At 40.2% G+C, this 21,435-nt stretch overlaps 1 protein-coding gene across 1 annotated transcript in view; it reads right to left on the reverse strand.

Moving 5' to 3' along the window:
• The window catches only part of lekr1 (Leucine-, glutamate- and lysine-rich protein 1), a 99,598-nt gene that overhangs the window by 44,113 nt on the left and 34,050 nt on the right, over window positions 1-21,435 (reverse strand). The window contains 3 exon segments of the mRNA XM_085245464.1: window positions 283-446; window positions 3,111-3,188; window positions 19,117-19,601. Of these exon segments, the coding sequence (XP_085101590.1) occupies window positions 283-446; window positions 3,111-3,188; window positions 19,117-19,601 (727 nt within the window).

Below are 21,435 nucleotides of genomic sequence, written 5' to 3' on the forward strand. Positions count from 1 at the left end.
AACACACAGACACGCACACATATTGCGATCCATTCATTGTGGGAGCTGCTCTCAGAACTAAAAGAGTTGACGGCACAGTTAAACTAATATTTATTCCTGTTGAGAGATTATTTGCTCAACTCTTTCTGCCTCTTTCATGTCCACTTTAGCACTCTACAAAAACACATGCACTGCTTTACTGTGCTGTAAATGACTCTCATATATATAAACCTTTGTTTCTCTTACACTCCTTTGAACTAGTGTGTGTGTGTTGTGTGTGTGTGCATGCACAGTCTGTATTACCTGAGTACACCTGTGTGTTGTGCTGCATTATCTGAGACCTGAAGGCCTGCCAGGCCCTTGTCAGTTGGCTGAGGAAACCCCGTACATCTGTGAGCGCGCTGCCAGAGGAGCGGAGCAAAGACAGAGTTGCTCGCAGGGCCTGATGCTGCTGCACACAAGCACCTCTGAAACACACAAACACACACAAACTGACAGCTTGAAATAGTTTAGATTTTACAATTTCCAGAAAAGCCTTTGATTTTTAAAAAATAAATTTACAATACTTCATTGCTTTGACACATTTGGTTATAATATCTGAACCTCTAAATAGAGTACTGTGTGCGAATCACACATTAACTTTTAATGGTGCCGCCTGGAAAGATCATTGTTTTGTATTGCAAACTAAGAGTGGAAATTCTTTCTCCCTCTCCTTTACAAATACTAAGGCTGTTACTCCACTGGAGTTTATCAATGTGATGAAGAGAGAAGCAAAGTGTGGCGTTGTTCTGGTGTGAAACAAATAACATACTGTGAAAACCAGATGTAAAATTTTTGAAAGAAAACTGTAAAAGAAAATATCAATTACACATTATGTAAACATTAATTTTTATTGAAAATAGTATAAAACAGCAAAACAAATGTTGAAACTAAGAAATTCTAGTTTCATTTTTAAAGTGTTTAAAACAACTATTCAGATGCCTTTGAACATTGGGGTGATGTCTTAGAGGTAAAGTTAAAGTGATGTTAGTCCATTATTAGCAACTTTGTCTGTTCCAGTTCAGTAAGAGATCTTAGCTAAATCTTCTTCTCTCATTCATCTGATATTCCTAACAATACTGTATGCTATCAGTTACTAGAAACCTTCTACACTTGCTCCAGGGAGATACAATTTAGGCTGACTGGTAGGGATTAAAAAAAAAAAGATACTAATCAATACTAAAAATTGCTATTATACAAGTCAAGACACTCAATTGCAGCAGTATCAATAACAATAGTACCATTTTCACCCCCTCTAGTTGGCACACTGCTAACGACACTTACCAACACTTTACGAGGAACTTTGAGAGGTCAGTAAAGCTCACACCAAATGTTAACCTGGCTGGTGCTGCCTAGCTCCCACTAAGAGCTAGGCAGCACATGTGGGCACATGTGGGCATTCTTAATTTGATAGGATAAAACAATAATTTGTGTGAAAAAAAGAGCTACGTTTATCTTAAAGTGTCATGTGAAATGGAGCGTGTGACAGGCAGAAAGTGGACCCAGAGTGCAGGATTCAGCAGACAGAGATAAACTTAGAATTGCAGCTTTTTTGCTGGTAAAATATCATGAAAACAAAAGCAAAAGTATAACAGGGCTGGCAGTCTGTCTGGAAACTAGAAAGACAGAAGCTACACCCATAACAAGTGAGGACACGACAAAGAATAGAAGGAGATGCAGACAATATATACAGAAAGGTGGAAATCGAGGCAGAGTGCAAATAGATTTCTCCTAAATTTTGACTCATGGACTGAACATTGCTTAAATTCTTTGGTCTCGCTTTGTCACTACAGATGTAGGCAATGTAGGGCAGGTAATAAATTAGTAGGAAAATAATGGAGAAATGTAAAAGTTTCAAAAATCAGAAGCTAAATAAATGACAGCAGGCGACTGAGGATAAAAACCACAAAAAAACAAAGTGTTTTTTGGTGTTCTGCCTTCTTCCTCACCAAAATCTCTCTCACTCTTAAAGAAATATGTTCAGACGAAAAGCACTTTGAGAAACATGAAAGATCACTAGCCCTCACTCACATCTGCATTCGGATACAAACACACACATGCGCACACAAACTCAGGCAGACACACAGACCAATGTAAAGCATGGAAAACTAGAGCAATGGAATAGAACATTCTGTTATTCCGAGCCCACTTTTGTGGGTGAGAGGACGCCGGACAGTTTCCTATTTTCCTGCATACTCATAGATGTGGAAGCACACAATCCAGACACAGGAACACACATGGAGGCGCACACAGGTAGACATACACAGTAACAAGCTAACATTATGAGCATGGCTGGGTTTTACGAGCAATATGATGGGACTGTTTTTGAGAGCTCTGCGGGGCTGAGTGGTTGTTTTTGCTTATTTGGGGTTTGTGGTTTAAGGTGATAAAAAAATGAACAGAGTCTCTGACGAAACGAGACAAGACGGGACGAGAGGGCAGACCTTGAGCTGGTCGGCAGTGCCTCAGAGTGTTCATGTGTGCGTGCAGGGTGAGGGGAGTACGGGCACTGCTTGTCACGAGAGCCAGTTTTATAACGTCAGATGACATAAATCACGAAGCTGACAGGACCGAATGGAGGAACAGATATGAGCCAGATCTGTCATTGGTGATAAGTCCTAAAACAGTGGAAAACTTGAGACTCAGAGAAAGAGACTGCACATGTTCGTTCCCCATACTGGTTTACTCATTTAGCAGCTTTCGGTATTTCTCATATCCTTTCTCCTACTCTCTACCTCTTCACCTCTTTCATCTGCTTCTGTCCTGGTATTAGCTGCTCATGTCTTTTCCATCCTCTTTTTCTATTTCCTGGAATTAACCACTGGGTCAACTGAATTAACCTTCTCTCTTCTGTTTTCCCACTCTCTATTTTATTGTCCTCCTGCTATCATCTCACACAGTTGTTTCCCATCTACCCTGGACTTCCCTGTCATGAAATTTGTCCAGAACTAAACAGCCAAGCTGGGTGGCGCACGCCAACAGGGTGAAAATGAAACTTTCAAGCTGTTTTTGGCTTCTTTACAAAATCCTTAACACATAACTGTATTCCCCCATGCGCATGCCATTTTACTTTTTCCTGGTCATAAATTTACCTGTGAATTTCAACTTGCTGCTTCTCTTTCCCAAGTATCTGCTCTGCCTCCTCTTTCTTGGCAGCTGTTATTGCCAGTCTGTAGAGGAAGAAGAAAAAGTACAGAATTACAGAAAATCTGTCATTTTAATGAGACTTCCCTGAAAAATGTTCCCATTCAAGTAGTGATCGATGGCAACAATTATTGTGACTATGTGCAATGAACTTATTGGTGTATTATTGCTGTCTTCAAAAAGACTGTGCACCAAGATCGCAATAAAATTACAATAAAATGGCAGTCTGCTATCAGTTTGTAACTGCATGGGGTCAAGTTCGCAATTATATGTAACTTGTTGATGATTCATGGTTAACTGAGATAAGTTAAAAAAATTGCAATTCTGTTGGTGTTAACACACACAGAAATTCACATGTGAACTGAAACTCAGACTATCTTCTTACGCTCAGAGCCTCATAGACTTAAACAAAAATTCCTTCACAATAGTAACAAAGTTGCTGCAGGATAATGATTTAACTGCAAAATGTTATAGGCGATTGGCAACCTTCATTTTATATAAAAATATAAACAAAACACAACCAGTTGTCATCTAGTTGAATCAAGTACCTTATTAAAAAGAGGAACTGCACATGAATTGTGCTCAGTGGTACAAACTGGCTCAAACTGAGTGCAATCTGATGTGTTAGAAATCTGCCTTTGTAGGTATACTATTGTGTGTCACAATAGTAAGCAGACCAATTGCCTCCCACCAGACAACCTGTGCAATAACCTTGCAATCAAAAGTGGTTGTCCAGAGGTTGAGGGTGTTGCAACCTCAATCTGCAACTACTTGCAATCAGTCTCCAGCAGCAAAAAGTCGCAGGTACTCACAAGCAGGTTCCTGTCCTACTTTTACTCAAACTGTGACAGAGCCATTAACAGTGAAGTGAAAGTAGGCCATATCATATACAGAAATACGACCAAGGGACAGTTGGATTAGATGAAATATTATCCCATGAGGAACTTCTAGCCACAGCTCCAGGTGTGTTTTTGGTGTGATCATGGTGATTCATCTAATTACCTCCCAAGAATTCTTTAAAAATGACTAACTACAAGTGCCTTTCATGCATAAACTTCCAGCAGCTTTGGTTTATCTCTTGGTCAGTGTCCTGTGTCTCTGTAGGTGGAGCTGGCCTGTGCTAGGATGTGAGTTTGTGGTTGTCTGTGTCTCTATTTTAGCCGTGGCAACGCTCCCAGTGTGGCCTGTGAGAATGGATGGATGAACGGCTGTGATAGACAGTAACAGCGTCAAACAAAGGCAGCATCCATCTCCTTTTAAAGTGAGAAGAGCCACTTCATTAATGGCTTACAACTATAATTTACTGATGACATGGAGATGGGATCAATCAGGATATGAGAGTAGATGACATTGTGTACTTTTCTACAGGTGAGCTGTCACGCACAAGTTTGTAAGCTGACATCTAATAATTTTTGGATTATTAGCAACAGTCCTGTGAGGTGTAACCCAGCTGTTGGGACTTGTTTATTTTACTGAGTAAGAGGCTGATTGTTTACTGATCAAAAATATGTCCCTGTCATTTTACATTATGTAAAGTCTTCTATTTCACAGTATTAAGGTAAAATGCTAACACATTTTACTGCCAATAAGCTGCTGCAGACAGATATTAGCCAAGGTTAAAAGCATTTGCTGCAGGGCGCCGCTTATACCTTCACTTATAATGCATGCCTATACACATGCATAGATATCTATCAAAGTGTAAGATGAAATGTGTAAACGTAACATTTGCAAGAACTTGCCAAAGTATGTGCATATGTGGATACCCGTTCTTTAGCTGAAGCAGGTACTCAGTGAACGCGCTGTGCTGAGTCGAATGAATAGTTTTACACGTCTAACAATGGCTGCACTTGAACAACTTTGTATTTACACATTAAAAAAGTAAAAAAAAACAACAACATCAAAAAAATCTGCTCTGTTATCAGTAATGCTTCCACAGTTTGGTTAAAAAAAAAAAAGACACGAGGAAGCTAAAGGTTATGATATGTTCTCGACTACTCCTGAACACGTCTCTCATCGTACATTTCCCAGACAGAAGCAATCAAATCTGACATGTTTCTGTAATCAACCCCAATCAGAGACCCATAATGAGTGAGACTGTGTGACCTGGACAGTTAGGAAGCAGGAACAAAACATCCTGTTCTTTCCTAAAACACCGCAAATAACCACTGAGAGCAGGAAGAATAAACATAATAAGCACTCAGAGTTATGCATGGCAGACTAGACAAAACCAGACAGACAATAATCATGAAGCTTAATCAAGAAGTGCAATTTGAGTGACATGTTATGAACTCGGCAGGGGATTTTTCTACTCTAGAAACAAAGGTGAAATAAGCTGTTTAGAGACCCTGTGCAAAGAAAATCTCTGGGAAGAGATGAATTTATACATCAACATTATCTTTGTTTAGGGGACATTTACCGCTATTAGAAGTAAAAGTAAGCAACTACATACTGCCCAGTATGTCTTTTACAGTAATATAATGGCCTTTACTTGCTTTATTGTTTATTACCAAGCTATGGGTGTGGTAATGGGAAAGAGTGAGTGCTATTGATAATATACAGGCACGCAGGGTCAAACTTTGAGCAGTGCATCATGAAAGGTGAACCCCACCCAATTTATTTGGACAACCTTTGAATTATACACTTATAGTGAGTAATGCATAATACAGTAATAATAGGCCCTAATCCTCTTCCATGCTTTTGTGCTTTGGTGGGAAAATTTTCTTTATGAGGTGAACTAGATGAGAAAGACATGTCAATACTCATGATTCTCTAAGTGGTGAAATGGAGTAACACATAGAAGAAGAAAAAAGAAAAAGGATAATGATCTCTCCTTATTAAAATGTCTATATGTTATGAGGTATGCTGTATGTGGACTGTCTGATATCTGTGGTGGAGACTGATCTGAAATATATCAAACTCTGTAAGTAATTGAATTGTTAGCCCTACATGTGCTTGTACCGATGTGCTGTACATATTGTACAGATTGGCCCAGGATAACACCCCTGTGACAGCAAACACACGAGAACGTTTGTTTATTGTGTTTAGCTCAACAAAATCAGAGCCCAATTCCTTGTATACACTCTTGCTTGGCCAATAAAGCCGATTCTGATTCTGATCAAAAAGGCAATCAGTTATCACCTAACTGAAAGCTCATGTTTTGCTCGCACAATTAAACCAGCTCTGGTTCTCTTGTGTAACATATCTGCTTAAAATTCTTCAAATAAAAGCTAACTGTTCTCTCGATGTGTGAGAATAGATGAAGCTATGCATGTTTCTTCCCGTGTGTGTGTGTGTGTGTGTGTGTGTGTGTGTGTGTGTTTGAAGAAGAAGAAGCAGTGTTTAATTCTGAGACAGTGTTTACAAGTAAATAAGTATGCGTGTGACTGTGGCTTAGCCAGCGTGTTGCGTGTGTATGTGAGATTGTGTGAGTTAGTCGTTTCCTTGAGCATTTTAGCCCGTCTGTTTGTATGTGTGCCACTTTCTGACCAAGTCTGTGATCCTTTCTATATAAATTGTGTGTATTTATGCCTGCGTGCCTTTGCTCTTGGAGTGATGGCAGCCCAGACTCCCACTGTTCACCCATCTGTCTCCAGTAGTCCCAAAGCGAGATCAGAATGAACGGTGCCTCAAGAAGTGTGTGTGTGTCCCAATTTTGCCTGTGTGTACAAATTTGTGAGTGCTTTGCATGCGTGAGCTCCAGCTCCTGTTCCCAAGGCAGTAGCTGTCAGTGGAATAACTAGGTAGTACCAGCGAGTGCGTGGCGGATTAGAGTACCCCAAACCGGCAGACTAAATCAAGCGCATCATCGAGACGTGTCACGCACACTCACAGGACACGCCAAACACAGTCAGTCAGCCACACACATCAACAATGCTGATCTCAGCCGCAGCGTTACCATGTCCAACCAAATCAAATGTTTTCCGTTTTGGGGCGTGTATGTGTCAGACAGTTTACAAGTTTGCGCTCCTCTGTGTTTTTGGAGGTTTGTTTGAAGGGCAGCATCACAAAGCTAAACTTATAATCCAGCAGGCTTATTTTCAGCGGCTGACTGTACAAAATGTTCACAGTCACTTTGTCTTTTCAACCCTGATTTCAGTGAAACGTGTAATTGCGATATCTATGACCTTTGGCCAGACTTTATCATTTTTCACTGCCTCTTTTGTTTGACGGGTGAATTGTGTGATTATTACATTTGCTGTTTTATCTGCTGTCCTTTTTCTACAAGCTCAACCTTTGTTTTCAAGCTAATCATCACTGATGTCCTCACAACGGAATAAAAAAACAGACAAAATAATCTGGTGTGATCCCCTGTTTAACCACAAGAGTTAATCAGATTAGAGCCATAATTTTCAAATGAATTTTCCAGAACTTAGGGCTGCAGGCCTTTTGACAGCGGCCGAGGTGAAATGAGTGCATGTCAGAGTGGATTTGGCCTCATATTTACTTTATCTGCGTAAGTGGTATTTTCTGTCGTCACTGAAAGTGACATAAAAGCTTTCCCATATCAAAGTGTCATCTGTTCACCCACTGTGTGCGTTTGCATGTCTGTGTGTGTGTGTGACTGTGTGTTTTTGTGAGTTGAAAGACTGTTTTGATCAACAGCATGGCAGGACATTCAAAGCACAAAGCCATTTTACTTTGAGCAAAAAAGGAGTGTAACACACACAAAGCAATTCATTTTCAGCTTTTCCACGTTTTTAAAGCTAAAAAACACAACAGTGTCCTGTCAGCAGCCAGGTAAATGCTTCAGTAATAACTAACAGCTCTTTAATAAGGTCTGTCAATCAGCTTCTATCAATACTTTATCAGCTAACCATAATCCCTTACTGGAAAAGGCTGTGTGTATGTATGTGTGTGAACACCTGTCCGTATATATTTTGCTTTCCGTTTATCTGGTAACCATGTCAGGGACGCCATAACAGTGATTGCTATCATCAAAACACTCTCATATGCACTCACACATTGAGTCACACACACAGTCTCTCACACACGCACAAACACACAAGTAGAAATCACAAATCAAGTACATCATTTTGAAGCTAATAGAATTAACTCATAGGAAATGAAAATGCATTTGTTTTTCCAGCTTGTATATTTCAGTTCTACAAAACAGCATCCCTTTGTTTCACTTGTGTGTGTGTGTTGCTATGCTACTGCTTCAACAAGGATTTGTTGATTACCAGATAAACTTGTCATATTGTGTGTCTGTGCGAAGGAGGCTGCGCCGCAGACACAAGGAAACGCACAGTAATATAGTTGTTTTTTGTTTATCGTGTTGTCATGAGCCCCACAATAAATTGAAGCCCACGTTAGAGCCGCACAAAGGTCCTCTAAAGTTGAGAGCTCTAATGTGTAACTAATATGTACACAGCACAGACAAAGCAGAGACACAGAGAGACTGTTTGATGTGGTAATGTGAACCTCAGCTTGGATCGCTGCTAATACCTCACATGCTGGCTGCGAGCGCTTCTCGACTCTGTACATTACGGCTCGGCATATTACCTAACACATATGTGTGGGCAAACGGTGGATTTGTGTATTGTTTCTGTGGTTGCCACTGGAAACAAGGAATTGAAATAAAACCACATGAGTGAGCACATAACTAATTTACCACAAAATACTTCCTCGTTACAAATGGATTCCTTTTTTATTTGCCATCCATCATTTGTCTCCCCTTCACTCCCATTCTGCCACCTGCAAGTCGTCTTATCATTATTGTAATCCAGCCCCAGGAGTGTGTGTGTGTGTGTGTATATATCTCTATATATATATATATATATATATATATATATATATATATATATATATATATATCTCTATATATATATATATATATATATATATATATATATATGTGTGTGTGTGTGTGTGTGTGTATATATGTGTGTGTGTGTGTGTGTGTGTGTGTGTGTGTGTGTGTGTGAGTGAGTGAGTGTGAGAGAGGAGAGAGTGAGTGTATGTGTGAGACAGAATATGTGTGTGCGTGCACGTCTCCCACATGTTTATGATTCATTCTTCATAACTGCCAAGTCTAATTTTTGTTACTGAGTGGAAGTGTAATTATTCTCTCAATTGCAGGTACATACAAGTATATGCAGGCTTGTCCGCATACACGCAGGCTCAGGGGAAGGTAAATACATTGTGCACGCAGTTGGGCACTGACATACAGGGAGTGCAGAATTATTAGGCAAATGAGTATTTTGTCCACATCATCCTCTTCATGCATGTTGTCTTACTCCAAGCTGTATAGGCTCGAAAGCCTACTACCAATTAAGCATATTAGGTGATGTGCATCTCTGTAATGAGAAGGGGTGTGGTCTAATGACATCAACACCCTATATCAGGTGTGCATAATTATTAGGCAACGTCCTTTCCTTTGGCAAAATGGGTCAAAAGAAGGACTTGACAGGCTCAGAAAAGTCAAAAATAGTGAGATATCTTGCAGAGGGATGCAGCAGTCTCAAAATTGCAAAGCTTCTGAAGCGTGATCATCGAACAATCAAGCGTTTCATTCAAAATAGTCAACAGGGTCGCAAGAAGCGTGTGGAAAAACCAAGGCGCAAAATAACTGCCCATGAACTGAGAAAAGTCAAGCGTGCAGCTGCCAAGATGCCACTTGCCACCAGTTTGGCCATATTTCAGAGCTGCAACATCACTGGAGTGCCCAAAAGCACAAGGTGTGCAATACATGGCCTCCTTGTTCACCTGGTCTGAACCCCATTGAGAACCTGTGGTCCATCATCAAATGTGAGATTTACAAGGAGGGAAAACAGTACACCTCTCTGAACAGTGTCTGGGAGGCTGTGGTTGCTGCTGCACGCAATGTTGATGGTGAACAGATCAAAACACTGACAGAATCCATGGATGGCAGGCTTTTGAGTGTCCTTGCAAAGAAAGGTGGCTATATTGGTCACTGATTTGTTTTTGTTTTGTTTTTGAATGTCAGAAATGTATATTTGTGAATGTGGAGATGTTATATTGGTGTCACTGGTAAAAATAAATAATTGAAATGGGTATATATTTGTTTTTTGTTAAGTTGCCTAATAATTATGCACAGTAATAGTCACCTGCACACACAGATATCCCCCTAAAATAGCTAAAACTAAAAACAAACTAAAAACTACTTCCAAAAACATTCAGCTTTGATATTAATGAGTTTTTTGGGTTCACTGAGAACATGGTTGTTGTTCAATAATAAAATTATTCCTCAAAAATACAACTTGCCTAATAATTCTGCACTCCCTGTATACACAGACTCACATCAAAACACTGTATTTGAATCAAGAATGAGACAGGTCAGCCAGGAAGAAGCAAGCAGAGCATAAAAAACCCCAGACAGTCCTTTCAATGCTCGCACACAAGCAATATCAACCTGTCTTCAATGAAGTAACCTTTGTCCGTCCATACCTATTCATCAGTGACTCATACAAAGGGAACCCCTTTGTATGAGCCATCCTCAAATCTATTTTTGCCTCAAATATAGCGATGAACTTTTCAGTTCCCTTATGTTCTCTTAACTCTTTCAGATCAGCAAAGTGACACAAACTAGTGTACCACCTGACTGGGTCCAACCTCTCTTCATAACCCCCTGTACAAACAGACTTGAAAATGCTAGATTTTCTTTAGGCAAACAATCACAGAGTGTAAATGTTTCTTTTGTAGAACTGCAGTTGCTTTGCGCAGAAGTCAGGCACCAGATGGTGATTTTAATCTAAACTTCAACAAGAATTAACTTTGTTACATAAAAAGGTTTGCATCTGCTTTAGAAATCATATGTAACAACTATAAGTCTTGATGCATGCTCAGTCATCCAGTTAAGGAAAAGCTTCTGTTCATCTCGACGTAGCATTTTCCGTGGGAGAAACGTTTTGTCACTCATCCAAGTGACTTCGTCATTCTCAGCTGACTGCAGGTTTCCCCAATCTTATAAACAGTACATTGATTGCATAATGACTTAATGTCAGTTTCTTGATCATTAATATGCAAATTGTCATGACCACTGATCGACAACCACTGATCAAAGCCCATTGATCAAAGACTACTGATCATTAATCAGGGGCCATGAGTACCATTCACAGAGAATTGGGGAATGGCTGCAATCATAGCATTGTAAGATGGTGTAAGATGTACCCTTAGCCTCCCTCCTCGATTCAGAGATGGTCATTGTCTTTTCACGTACATAGCCTCCTTGACTGCCCGCTCAGCATTCCTGACTATCAAGGACGTGTTCTGGACTATAAGACTGCCCTTAAAGGTTCAATTTTGAACATTAATAAAGCTGCAATCAGCTGTTTGTAATCTGAATTAGAGAAAGTAAACACTCTTTCAATTCTAAGGCTCTACATATCAGGACATAGTGAAAAATCAACTGGTTGTTAATAACTCTTAAAAAGAAACGCTTCCACAAGAATTAATAGCAAAGCGATGTTAATCAAATGTAACTTGATTAACTAATCATCAGCATTTGTGAGCACCTCTATGAAAGCAGACGTTTTGCCTAACAATCTGGAAAGTGTTACAAGACCATTTCCAAACATATGGAAGTATAAATCGTTCTACAGTGAGAGATTATCCACAAGTGGAAAACACTCTAGACAGTTACCAGGAATTGAGGTCCCAGCAAACTCATCTCAAAGTCAAACCGTGCAATGCTCAGAGAAACTGCAACAACCCAAGAGCTACATCTCAGACTCTACAATGCTCAGCTATCACGCTAAATGTTAAAGTTCTTGAAGGTACAACTGGAAAAAGACCAGTATAGCTTTTGTGGAAGGGTTTCCAGCAACCCAGCAGAGCACCGCATTAACAAAATTTCAATGAAGAAAAGCTGTCCGAAACAAAACACTCACCACAACAATGTAAGACACTGATTGAGTCACACAGAAAAGAATTACGTCGTTATTGCTGCTAAAGGTAACCGACTGACTCCATTGATTCTGCATTTTGGGGCCGATTAATTAAAACTAATAAATCTCACTTGTTGTTGATCATCTGAGATTGTAGTTCCAGATGATCTTTTCATTATCATGTCCTGATCAAAACCTTACAACTGAAATAAGGTGCTTAAGGTGAGCTTTAACACACTAAATGTGGGGCAAAGAGTATGCTTGTGTGGCAAGCACAACTAAACTAAATAAAGACTAACACAAACGATGCACGGTAGCAGTTTCCCCAACTCAGTCACTAAGTAAGCACATCGCACGTAACAGAAGCTGAAGTTTGTTTTTAAGGCTTTTGACTGTAATCAGCTTTGGGTTTTGTTGGTGATGCATCTGTAGATCTCTTTGAGCTACTTTTTATTGTGAGACCGAAATGTGTTTATTTTTTTAAACTAGAGCCAATAAAAATGTGGAACATTGCCTCAGCATGTGATCCCAAGGACAAGCGATAAAAATGCTGCAGGCTTCATCTGAATGATAGAAGTAGATTGTAGGAACATGAAAAGTAGAAGTCCACAGATGATGTGAGACATCGTTGGGCGAAAGCTGGATATGACGTGCTTTTCTGGTTTCTAATATGAACTAAAAACGGCACTTATCTCTTTCCCTTTCTATCTTTTTAATCTTTACTCATCAACACCAAAACATCTCCAGCTTGTTTGTGCTTGAACTTGCGTAGCAGGTGACATTTTAAAACCAGGTTTAATTGCACTGCGCACATGACGGTTTTTCTCACCTTTCTTTTTTCTGTCACACGCTTGTTACACAGACACACGCACGCATTCAAACACACGTGTCGTCAAAAAACACTCGAGGTCAGACAGGTGACATTTTCGGTTAGGTTTAGCTTGTGTAAAGGGGTGGGGTTTCTTTTTTGGTTATTTATGTAACGTTACCAGTCAGGTTCTCCCACTGAATGTGCACTCAAACACACACACACACACACACACACACACACACACACACACACACACACACACACAGAAATCTCCTATCCTGTCAGATCAACACAAGATCAGACAGCTAACAGATTATCAAAAGAAGCAAAGAAAAACCTGTGTGAGGGTTTGGTTTCAGTTTGTGTGTATGTGGGAGTAGGAAGGCCAGTTCAGGGAGGTCTGATCGTGTCTATGTTCTGGCTCAAGAAGAAAAACAGTATTAAAACAGAGGCAGTACCCTCCTGGCATGAAACATTCATTCATATCTGTATAAAAAGAAAGAGACTCCATTGCTGTCGGCCCATGCTGGCCTCTCACTGAGTCATTACCTCTGTCTGAACTTTGACGTCCTGACCTGCCCTTGGCCCTTAGACTCCGACTGTGTGTGCTTTTGTTTGTGTGTGTTGTGTACATGTGTTTTTGGCTCCTTGAAGAGACGCCGTATGAGAGAGAGAGATAATCAGCTTTACACCAGATTGGGGATTGGCTCACCAGTCTATCACACAAATAACAACATACGGACACCCTAAAACCCAGCTTGCCATATGAGCACAACGGCTTTGGTGTATACACACACACACACACATACACACACAAACTGTAAATTACAGTAAAATATCCATCATTAACCAACCCATATTGGAAGCTTAAACCAGACTTTGGCATTCCTACTGTATATTGTAATTTCTTGGTATTTCCTTATATTATTCTAATATACTAATTATTGTTTTTGCCAGATAGTATTTACAATGTTCCCAGTGGGTACTTAATAGGTAGTGAGCAGTAAATCAAGCATTCACATTCCCCTAAGGCCAATTTAGAATGACCAGTTAACCTAACAAGCATGTATTTGAACTGTGGGCGGAAGCCAGAGTACCAGGGAGAACATGTACTTCACTCATGTACTACACTCTGTTTACACTATACAGTACTACAGTATATACAGTATATACAGTCACTATCCATTATATGATCTGAACGTTTAAAATGAAATCGTTTGGTATAATAAATTCCCAGTGTGCTTTGGTCCCAATCAGTTCAGCCTACACTCACTGGGCATTTTGTTATGTACACGGTGTTAGCACTGAGTTTAACCCTCTTTTGCCTCCAGAACTGCCTCAGTTCTTTGTGGCACAAATTTAGCAAGGTCCTAGAAATCAGCCATTTTGGTCCATATGGACATGATAGCATCACAGAGCTGCTACAGATTTGTCAGCTGCACATCCATGATGACAATCTCTCGTTCCTTCACATCCCAAAGGTGCTCTACTGGTCAGTACAAGTACCGTATTTTTCGGTAAGGCGCAGTGGATTATAAGGTGCACTGTCAATGAACGGGTCTGTTTTCATACATAAGGCGCATTAAGCGAAACAAAACAGTCAGATAACATAAATTTTACTCAACTCATTCTTCCTGCTTACTCCACTTCCGTACAATTGAGTCATTAATGTTGAATTCTCTCGCAGCTGCTCTATTCCCATGTTGTTGCAGTATATCAATGACTAACCTCGTATTGTGGATGGATCATCTCAGTTGTTCTCCTGACTGAAGTTTGGTCCGTTTACAGCATCCTGCCATGCGATTGCATTTGTCCCTAACCATCGGGAACCCTCCCGAGTGGAAAAAGGTTAGCATTCATCCTCCAGCTTCACTGTGTTTATGTTATACTAACATAGGTGGGTCGCTTTATTTAACAGCTAGTGCAACTTCAGTAACCCTACAAACGTCACTGCTGTTTAGTTTTCTGCCTTCATTTATGTTGGAAGTCATAGCAGAGCTGTATATTTTAATTTGTTTCAGAAATCTCTCAGTCAGAACATGCTATATCATGTTTAGGTGGAAACTAGCGAGCTAACTTCCTGCTAACTTCTAACTCTGTGAAATTTAATAAATTCTGTTTTCATGGATGCCTGGATGTTAAACTTAATTGTTACACATGGTAAAGCAACGCTGATCATTTTGTTAAAGATGAAATAATTTAGACAGTTTTTAACTCTCAGTGATGTCGCAGTGACTTTGGGACCTGAAGCGGATGGACCCAGATTACTCCACGAGGCTAGTGCGCCATATAGTCCAAAAAACACGGTATTGATTCTCAGATTTCATGAACAGTGTACTCCACCCAGAGCTACAAGATAAAAAGTTATTAGTGGTTTTCTGTGTGTACACTTTAGTTCATTCACGGTGTTAAATTTGACAGGTTGATTGATGTCCACAGTCAACTATTTAGGTAACTAAGTAGGCAAACAAATATGGAATCCAAAAAAATAAATGTAAAACTTTCAAAGCTCATATGTTTTATATGCAATGCCAGCTTGGCATAGCAATGGAAGGAAAGTAGGTTTGGCATTTCTAAAAAGTGCAAAACAACTCTATGCACTCCAAAAGTATAGGAATGGAAAGCTTCGTAAGCAACACTCAGTTTTTACCTGACCCACTGCCAAGGGTCAGGCTGACATGATGACATTTTATTGCATCAGTCACATTTTTTCAAACGGACAAAAAGGCTTTCAAGGATGTTAAAGCTGTTTAAAAGAATGTAGAATAAACATGCTCTTCTGTTAGTTTGACAACAAAAGGGAAATCGTGGTTCCAAAGACATACAACCATCTTGAGAAAGTATTACAAACAAATGAGGGAAAGGCAAAGGATGCTGAGGAGAAATCCACCGAGTGGTTTTTCTCTTCAGTTTAAGCTAATCTCCATCAGTGATGCCATGTTGCACTGGTGGGTTCAATTCTTTGTATAAACAAAGTGAATGTTTTCCAGACTTCCCTAATTATCATTGTATAATTCACAAGTAAAGACTTTAGGGTAAACATTTTAAATATGACAGAGATGATGGATGTTGTAGCAAAGATTATGTATTCCATTCAGGCCAGGAGCCATCCAGAGAAGGTTATTTTGCAGCACACAGGCATTACGCGGCTAAGCAGAGTTAAATTTCTGGCAAGATTCACCAAATTACTGCCTGAAATCCTAAATCTTCTGAAGCTTTCCAAACGTAGAATATTCAGCAGTAGCTTTTGGATTTAGTGTTCCTGACAGATCTCAATGACCTGCTCAAGGAGTTTAATTTAGAGCTGCAAGGCAATGATAAATATGTAATCACAGTGATTGGTTTAGTCAACAAGCTTAAAAGCAAGCCACATCTGATGTCAAGAAGGCTGGAACGGTGTGATCTCAGAAACTTTCTTCACATGCAGGCAGAGCTCTGACATCATTTAGTCAGAATCTGATAAGTGCTTTACTGACTTTTCATCCAACACTGTGACCAGCTAGGTGTGTTTGTTTGTCATTTGGTGAAACTGTAGGTTGCATTGCTTCCAAAGTAATATCACTTTTCCATTTTGTTATCTCTGCTGCTGACACAGATATTCTTACGCTGCTAAAGGACAATACCATCAAATCTAGGGCAACACCTTTTTGAATGGAGAGTTCAGGAACAAAACCATCCCCCTTCAGAAAATAAACTTGACACCACTTTGTGGTTCAGTCACACTACAGCAAAAACAGCATGATAACCTCCTTGTTACTAGGATAAACCTTTGGTTGCCAGGTGATGGTACTCATTTTTTTTCTATTCTGCAAATGATCACATGTAGCTGTGTCCAATTGGTCCTGCGATTGAAACTTTTCAAGGTGATTGTTGACAGACAGCTGAGACACTGCAATCAGTCGGAGTCAGCCCTAAATTGCCGTCCTGCAGCAACTATTCGTGGAGGACTTTCTGTTTCAGGTCTATGAGATTCTGGCTGAACAATGAATGTATATAGTCAATTTTAAACTTCTGTTTAATGTTACAGACTTTCCATCTAAAAATCTGTTGTAGACGGCAACAGATTTGCAACTTTCATGGATTTATCACAGTTAACTGGGTATTATCACAGATTACATGTAATTGCCAACTTCACCATCTTGACAGATTAACTTTAAATACGGCAACTAACTGAAAGTGGTCGCAAATCTTGCCCCCGCCTTTGATGCAAGCATTTCAAATGCAGCAAATTTGCAAATTCATTGCGCACAGTCACAATGACTTTCGTCAGGCTGCTGTCTCACTATTTCCTCTGGTGTGACTGTAGTAATATAGATCATCCTATTTGTGCTGTGTGTGACCTTGTGACCAAGCCACCTCATGGCTTGCCCAAGGCTTCCAGTCAGCTCCTACTGACTAGGAGATAAACAGGTTTCCACTTTTCTCATTTAAAGAACTATCTTGTGTGTTGTGTACACATGAAAAAAGTGGTTTGGGCTGACAGATACTGGGAGACTTTAAAAGTAGATCTTGGATCGAAAGAGGCTCTTGCAGAACAACCACACATTTCCACTTTCTGCATCTGATCATGCAGAAGGTTGGTGGAGAAACGCTACAGCATTATTACCAAGAACTACATGAAGTCATCAAAACTCATGCTGGAGTAATAGGTACAAGATGTCTCATCCAAACAGGCCAACAAAGAGAAAAATGTCAATCAAGGGAAAACTCCTGGGAGGGCCTTTATTTGAATGGCTTCCAAATGAGCTAATGTAGAATTTTTTTATTGTCAGCGTGTGTTTTAATGAACGACCCTTTAAATCTGTTGATCCACAATATCCTCTCAAATTTAATGGTGTAAACCGGTAATTTGTGGTTTGCAAGGTGTACGTGCAGGTGTGTGTGTCAGTCACTTGCAGGGCGAGTTGCTTTAGAACTGTGTAATTTTTTTTGTTTTGTTTTATAACAGCACAGACTTCTAATAGTTTGGGCTGTTCGTAGCTTTCTCATGAGTCACAACATTAAATGCATTTCCTACATATTCCCCATAAACGCAGCAACGTAAGCAAGCCTTTGATGGTTGTTTGTTCGCGGACGCCTGCTATTTGATTACCAAAAATGTGAAGGCTGATGTAAGTAAGCCAGCAGGAGTCTTAACCACCTGTTTGTTTGTTTGTGTGTGAGTGAGTGTGTGTGTGCACCATATTACGGATAAGTGCAAACACACACAAAAACCGACTTTCCCTAACTCCATGATGTCAACTTTTCCTGAACTTGAGCATACTAAGTGGGAAAAAAAATTAAATGGCAACAGCAAATTTACCATCGTCTTCATGATTCTGCAGCACAGACACACACACACACACACACACACACACATACGCACTAGGGATTAATACTAGCTAAAACTAATATACAGTATGTGTTTATAATAATTGCAAACTATGATCCCTCTGCTATACATTTTATGAGCAGCATAAGCAACTCCACTACTGGTGTGCACTTACATTTCCCAGAATAGCTGTCAACAGCCCTCTGGAAACATGCCGGAGCCTGTTGCATGCAGCTGATACAGTACATGTGTAGGCGGGTAGAGGCACAGCAATAAATGATGGGCCGAGAAAGCTGGTTTTAATGGAAAAAGCTGTCTATCAACTTCCTTCCGTGTGAGTGTTCAGTGCCAACGCATGACAGTGAGTACTGAATATCATCTTTCCTCTTTAAAACTGAGGGTCTTGGGCAGCCACCTGTAAGCATTTTGCACTGGTAGAGCATGCTTTAGAGCAAACTGCTTTTCTTCTACTACAGAAAAAAGGAGAAATTTCATCAGTGCTCACAGGGTAATTAGATAAAAGCTGTCAGTCAAGCAGCAACACTGCAAAGCTCCAAAACCTGCAGGGATATCTTTTGTCCAACAAACACCTCCACACATCCTGATCCAGAAATAGCCTCTGCCCTCCCTTGCATCTTTGCTGATCCAAAGTGAAAGGCGGTATGTTTTTACTTAACACAAGTTTTTTAAAAAAAAGCTCACTTTCCTTTTGGCTCATTATCCTCACATTGTAACAGCGCCCAAAACAGGCACTGGGCTATGATGACGGTGTGGAAGATGACTGCAGAAGTTATAATTACAGAGCAAACTATATTTCAAGATGTACATATTCATGTGGGCCTGCGGGGTAGCTGATGTGCCTGAGAGTCGAGTTTTTGTGTTTTTGTGTGAATAACATGACTCACGGGATAATTGCCCACACGAAACCTGGCAACGGCGATCATTTCACACCAGTGATGGGAAGTACAGACACCTCCAAACCTCACCTCTCTTCCAGCTGTTGGAGTTCTTTTCTCAGCTCGTCTGAATTTTTATTGGCCTTTTGAAGTGCGTCACGCAGAACTTTCTCTCTCTCGTCGCTCCTCCTCTCCAGCTCTCCTCTAACTCGACTCTCTTTTTCGTTATATATTTTCCGACGCTCCTCTTCCACCTCTTTCCTTGTACTCTCAGATTCTGCTTCAAACTCATCTCTCAGAGCTCTCACTGCATTTTGGTTCCTCTCTTCTAGCTCTTCTCGTGTGTTTCTCTCTCTGATTTCTGCTTGTCTCTGCATCTCCAGCCGAAGTGCCCTCTCCCACTCCAACCGGCCCAGCTCCAGTGCTTCACGCTGGGCCTTCTCTTTTTGGGCAGTCTCTCTCAGGTCCTGGAGCTCAGCTTCTAACTGAGTCAGCTCGGTGCGGAGCTGCTGAAACTCGTGGAAGATGAGGTAGCTTACGCCGCAGTAGCAGCACACCGTCTCAGTGCGCTCCATCTGAGGGCAAAAACAAACAAGGTGTTAAAAATACTAAATGAAGTGCAACTATTTAGAAAAACATTTTCACACCCGCACCTCTCTATAGCTGAGTCTTCATTTGAAACAAGTGGTTATCTATTTAGAGTATTAACACTAACTTAAAAAACAAAGACGTGACCAGAAGAATTGATTGTGCTTTGAATCTAATTGATAGCAGCACGAAAGCACAACCAAACCACTTTGGTGGCATGTCTAAAAGAAAAGAAGAAAATCCACAATTTTTATTTTAAAGCAAAGGACGTAACAACAGTTGATACAACTAGCTGCATCACTGATCACTTTCACACTAAATGGACAGTAAATTCTGCAGGATCACATTATTTAATTGCCCTTTAGGTATATCATTATTATATCAGATATGGGAGAAAGTTGCCCTGTTACAGCTGGGTTTGCCCCTTCACATCCCTGAATTGAATAAACAATTAAGAAAATGGATGGCTGTCCTTCTCTTAAGTGAAGGTGAACTGGCTTCCTCTTGCTTTGTAAGTCAAGTTTTATAAGTCTACAAGTCGTTTTTACTTCACACTACACTTTTTAAAGTAATGGACATGTAAGATGGCGTAAATTTCAAAATATATGGTTGAATATAAAATTTACATACAAAACTTTTGATAAGATAAGATAAGATAAGATAACCTTTATTAGTCCCACACGTGGGAAATTTGTTTTGTCACAGCAGGAAGTGGACAGTGCAAAAGTTATGAGGCAAAAATTAGAATACAATAAGAATAAATACAGTACACAGCTGTACAGAATAGAATAAAATAAAATACTATATACAATAAGATAAAAATAGAATACAAATACAAATACTCTATACAACTGAGTAAAAATACAACGATGACAGAAAAGATTATTGCACTTAGTGTTATTGCACATGTGTGGATGTGTGTGCTTGATCAGTTAAAGTCTTTATTATGGAGTCTGACAGCAGTGGGGAGGAAAGACCTGCGAAATCTCTCCGTCCCACACCGTGGGTGCCGCAGTCTCCCACTGAAGGAGCTGCTCAGTGCTGTCACAGTCTGCTGCATGGGGTGGGAGATGTTGTCCAACAGGGATGACAGCTTAGCCGCCGTTCTCCTGTCACTCACCACCTCCACTGGGTCCAGAGGGCATCCTAGAACAGAGCTGGCCCTTCGGATCACCCTGTTCAGTCTCTTCCTGTCCCCAGCAGAGATGCTGCCGCCCCAGCAGACCACGCCATAAAAGATAGCAGAAGCCACAACAGAGTCATAGAATTTCTTCAGGAGTGGGCCCTCCACTCCAAACGACCTGAGTCTCCGCAGCAGGTACAGCCTGCTCTGCTCTGATCATAAGTACTTAATGTCCATACCGAGAGTCAAACTAATCCTATAGTTCTTGGGGCGTGTCTACTGTCACTGAAACTACCAGGAACCACTGAAACTCATGAATCTCCTCTTTCGACCCATGTCAATCGTTAACAACTGCGAGATTAAACCACTTTGAAACCAGATGATTCTTTTTGATACACCCTGTATATAGCATATATTATGCAAATAAATTGACAATCTATCATTTTTTGTCTGATATCAAACTAAGGATGAGTTTAGAATATGATTTTAATGGGTTAAATCATGTATGGGGAGACTAAAGATAGCTAACACATTCAGACTGTGAACTGCAGGTCCTGTTATTGATCACAATCTGCTTTAACCACTGTATCAAAAATGTATTTTTACTCTATCTGTCAGCAGTTCAAAGTTGTGGATGCACAGATACTCTGATCCCTCTTTCAGATTTTGTCTTCACCGATGTCTGTCCTCTCTCCTAA

The sequence above is a fragment of the Mchenga conophoros genome, linkage group LG14, assembly GCF_057382185.1.
Source record: "Mchenga conophoros isolate Kocher_MC1m ecotype Shallow Benthic linkage group LG14, M_conophoros_male_GT1.1, whole genome shotgun sequence".
In the NCBI taxonomy this organism is placed as follows: domain Eukaryota; kingdom Metazoa; phylum Chordata; class Actinopteri; order Cichliformes; family Cichlidae; genus Mchenga; species Mchenga conophoros.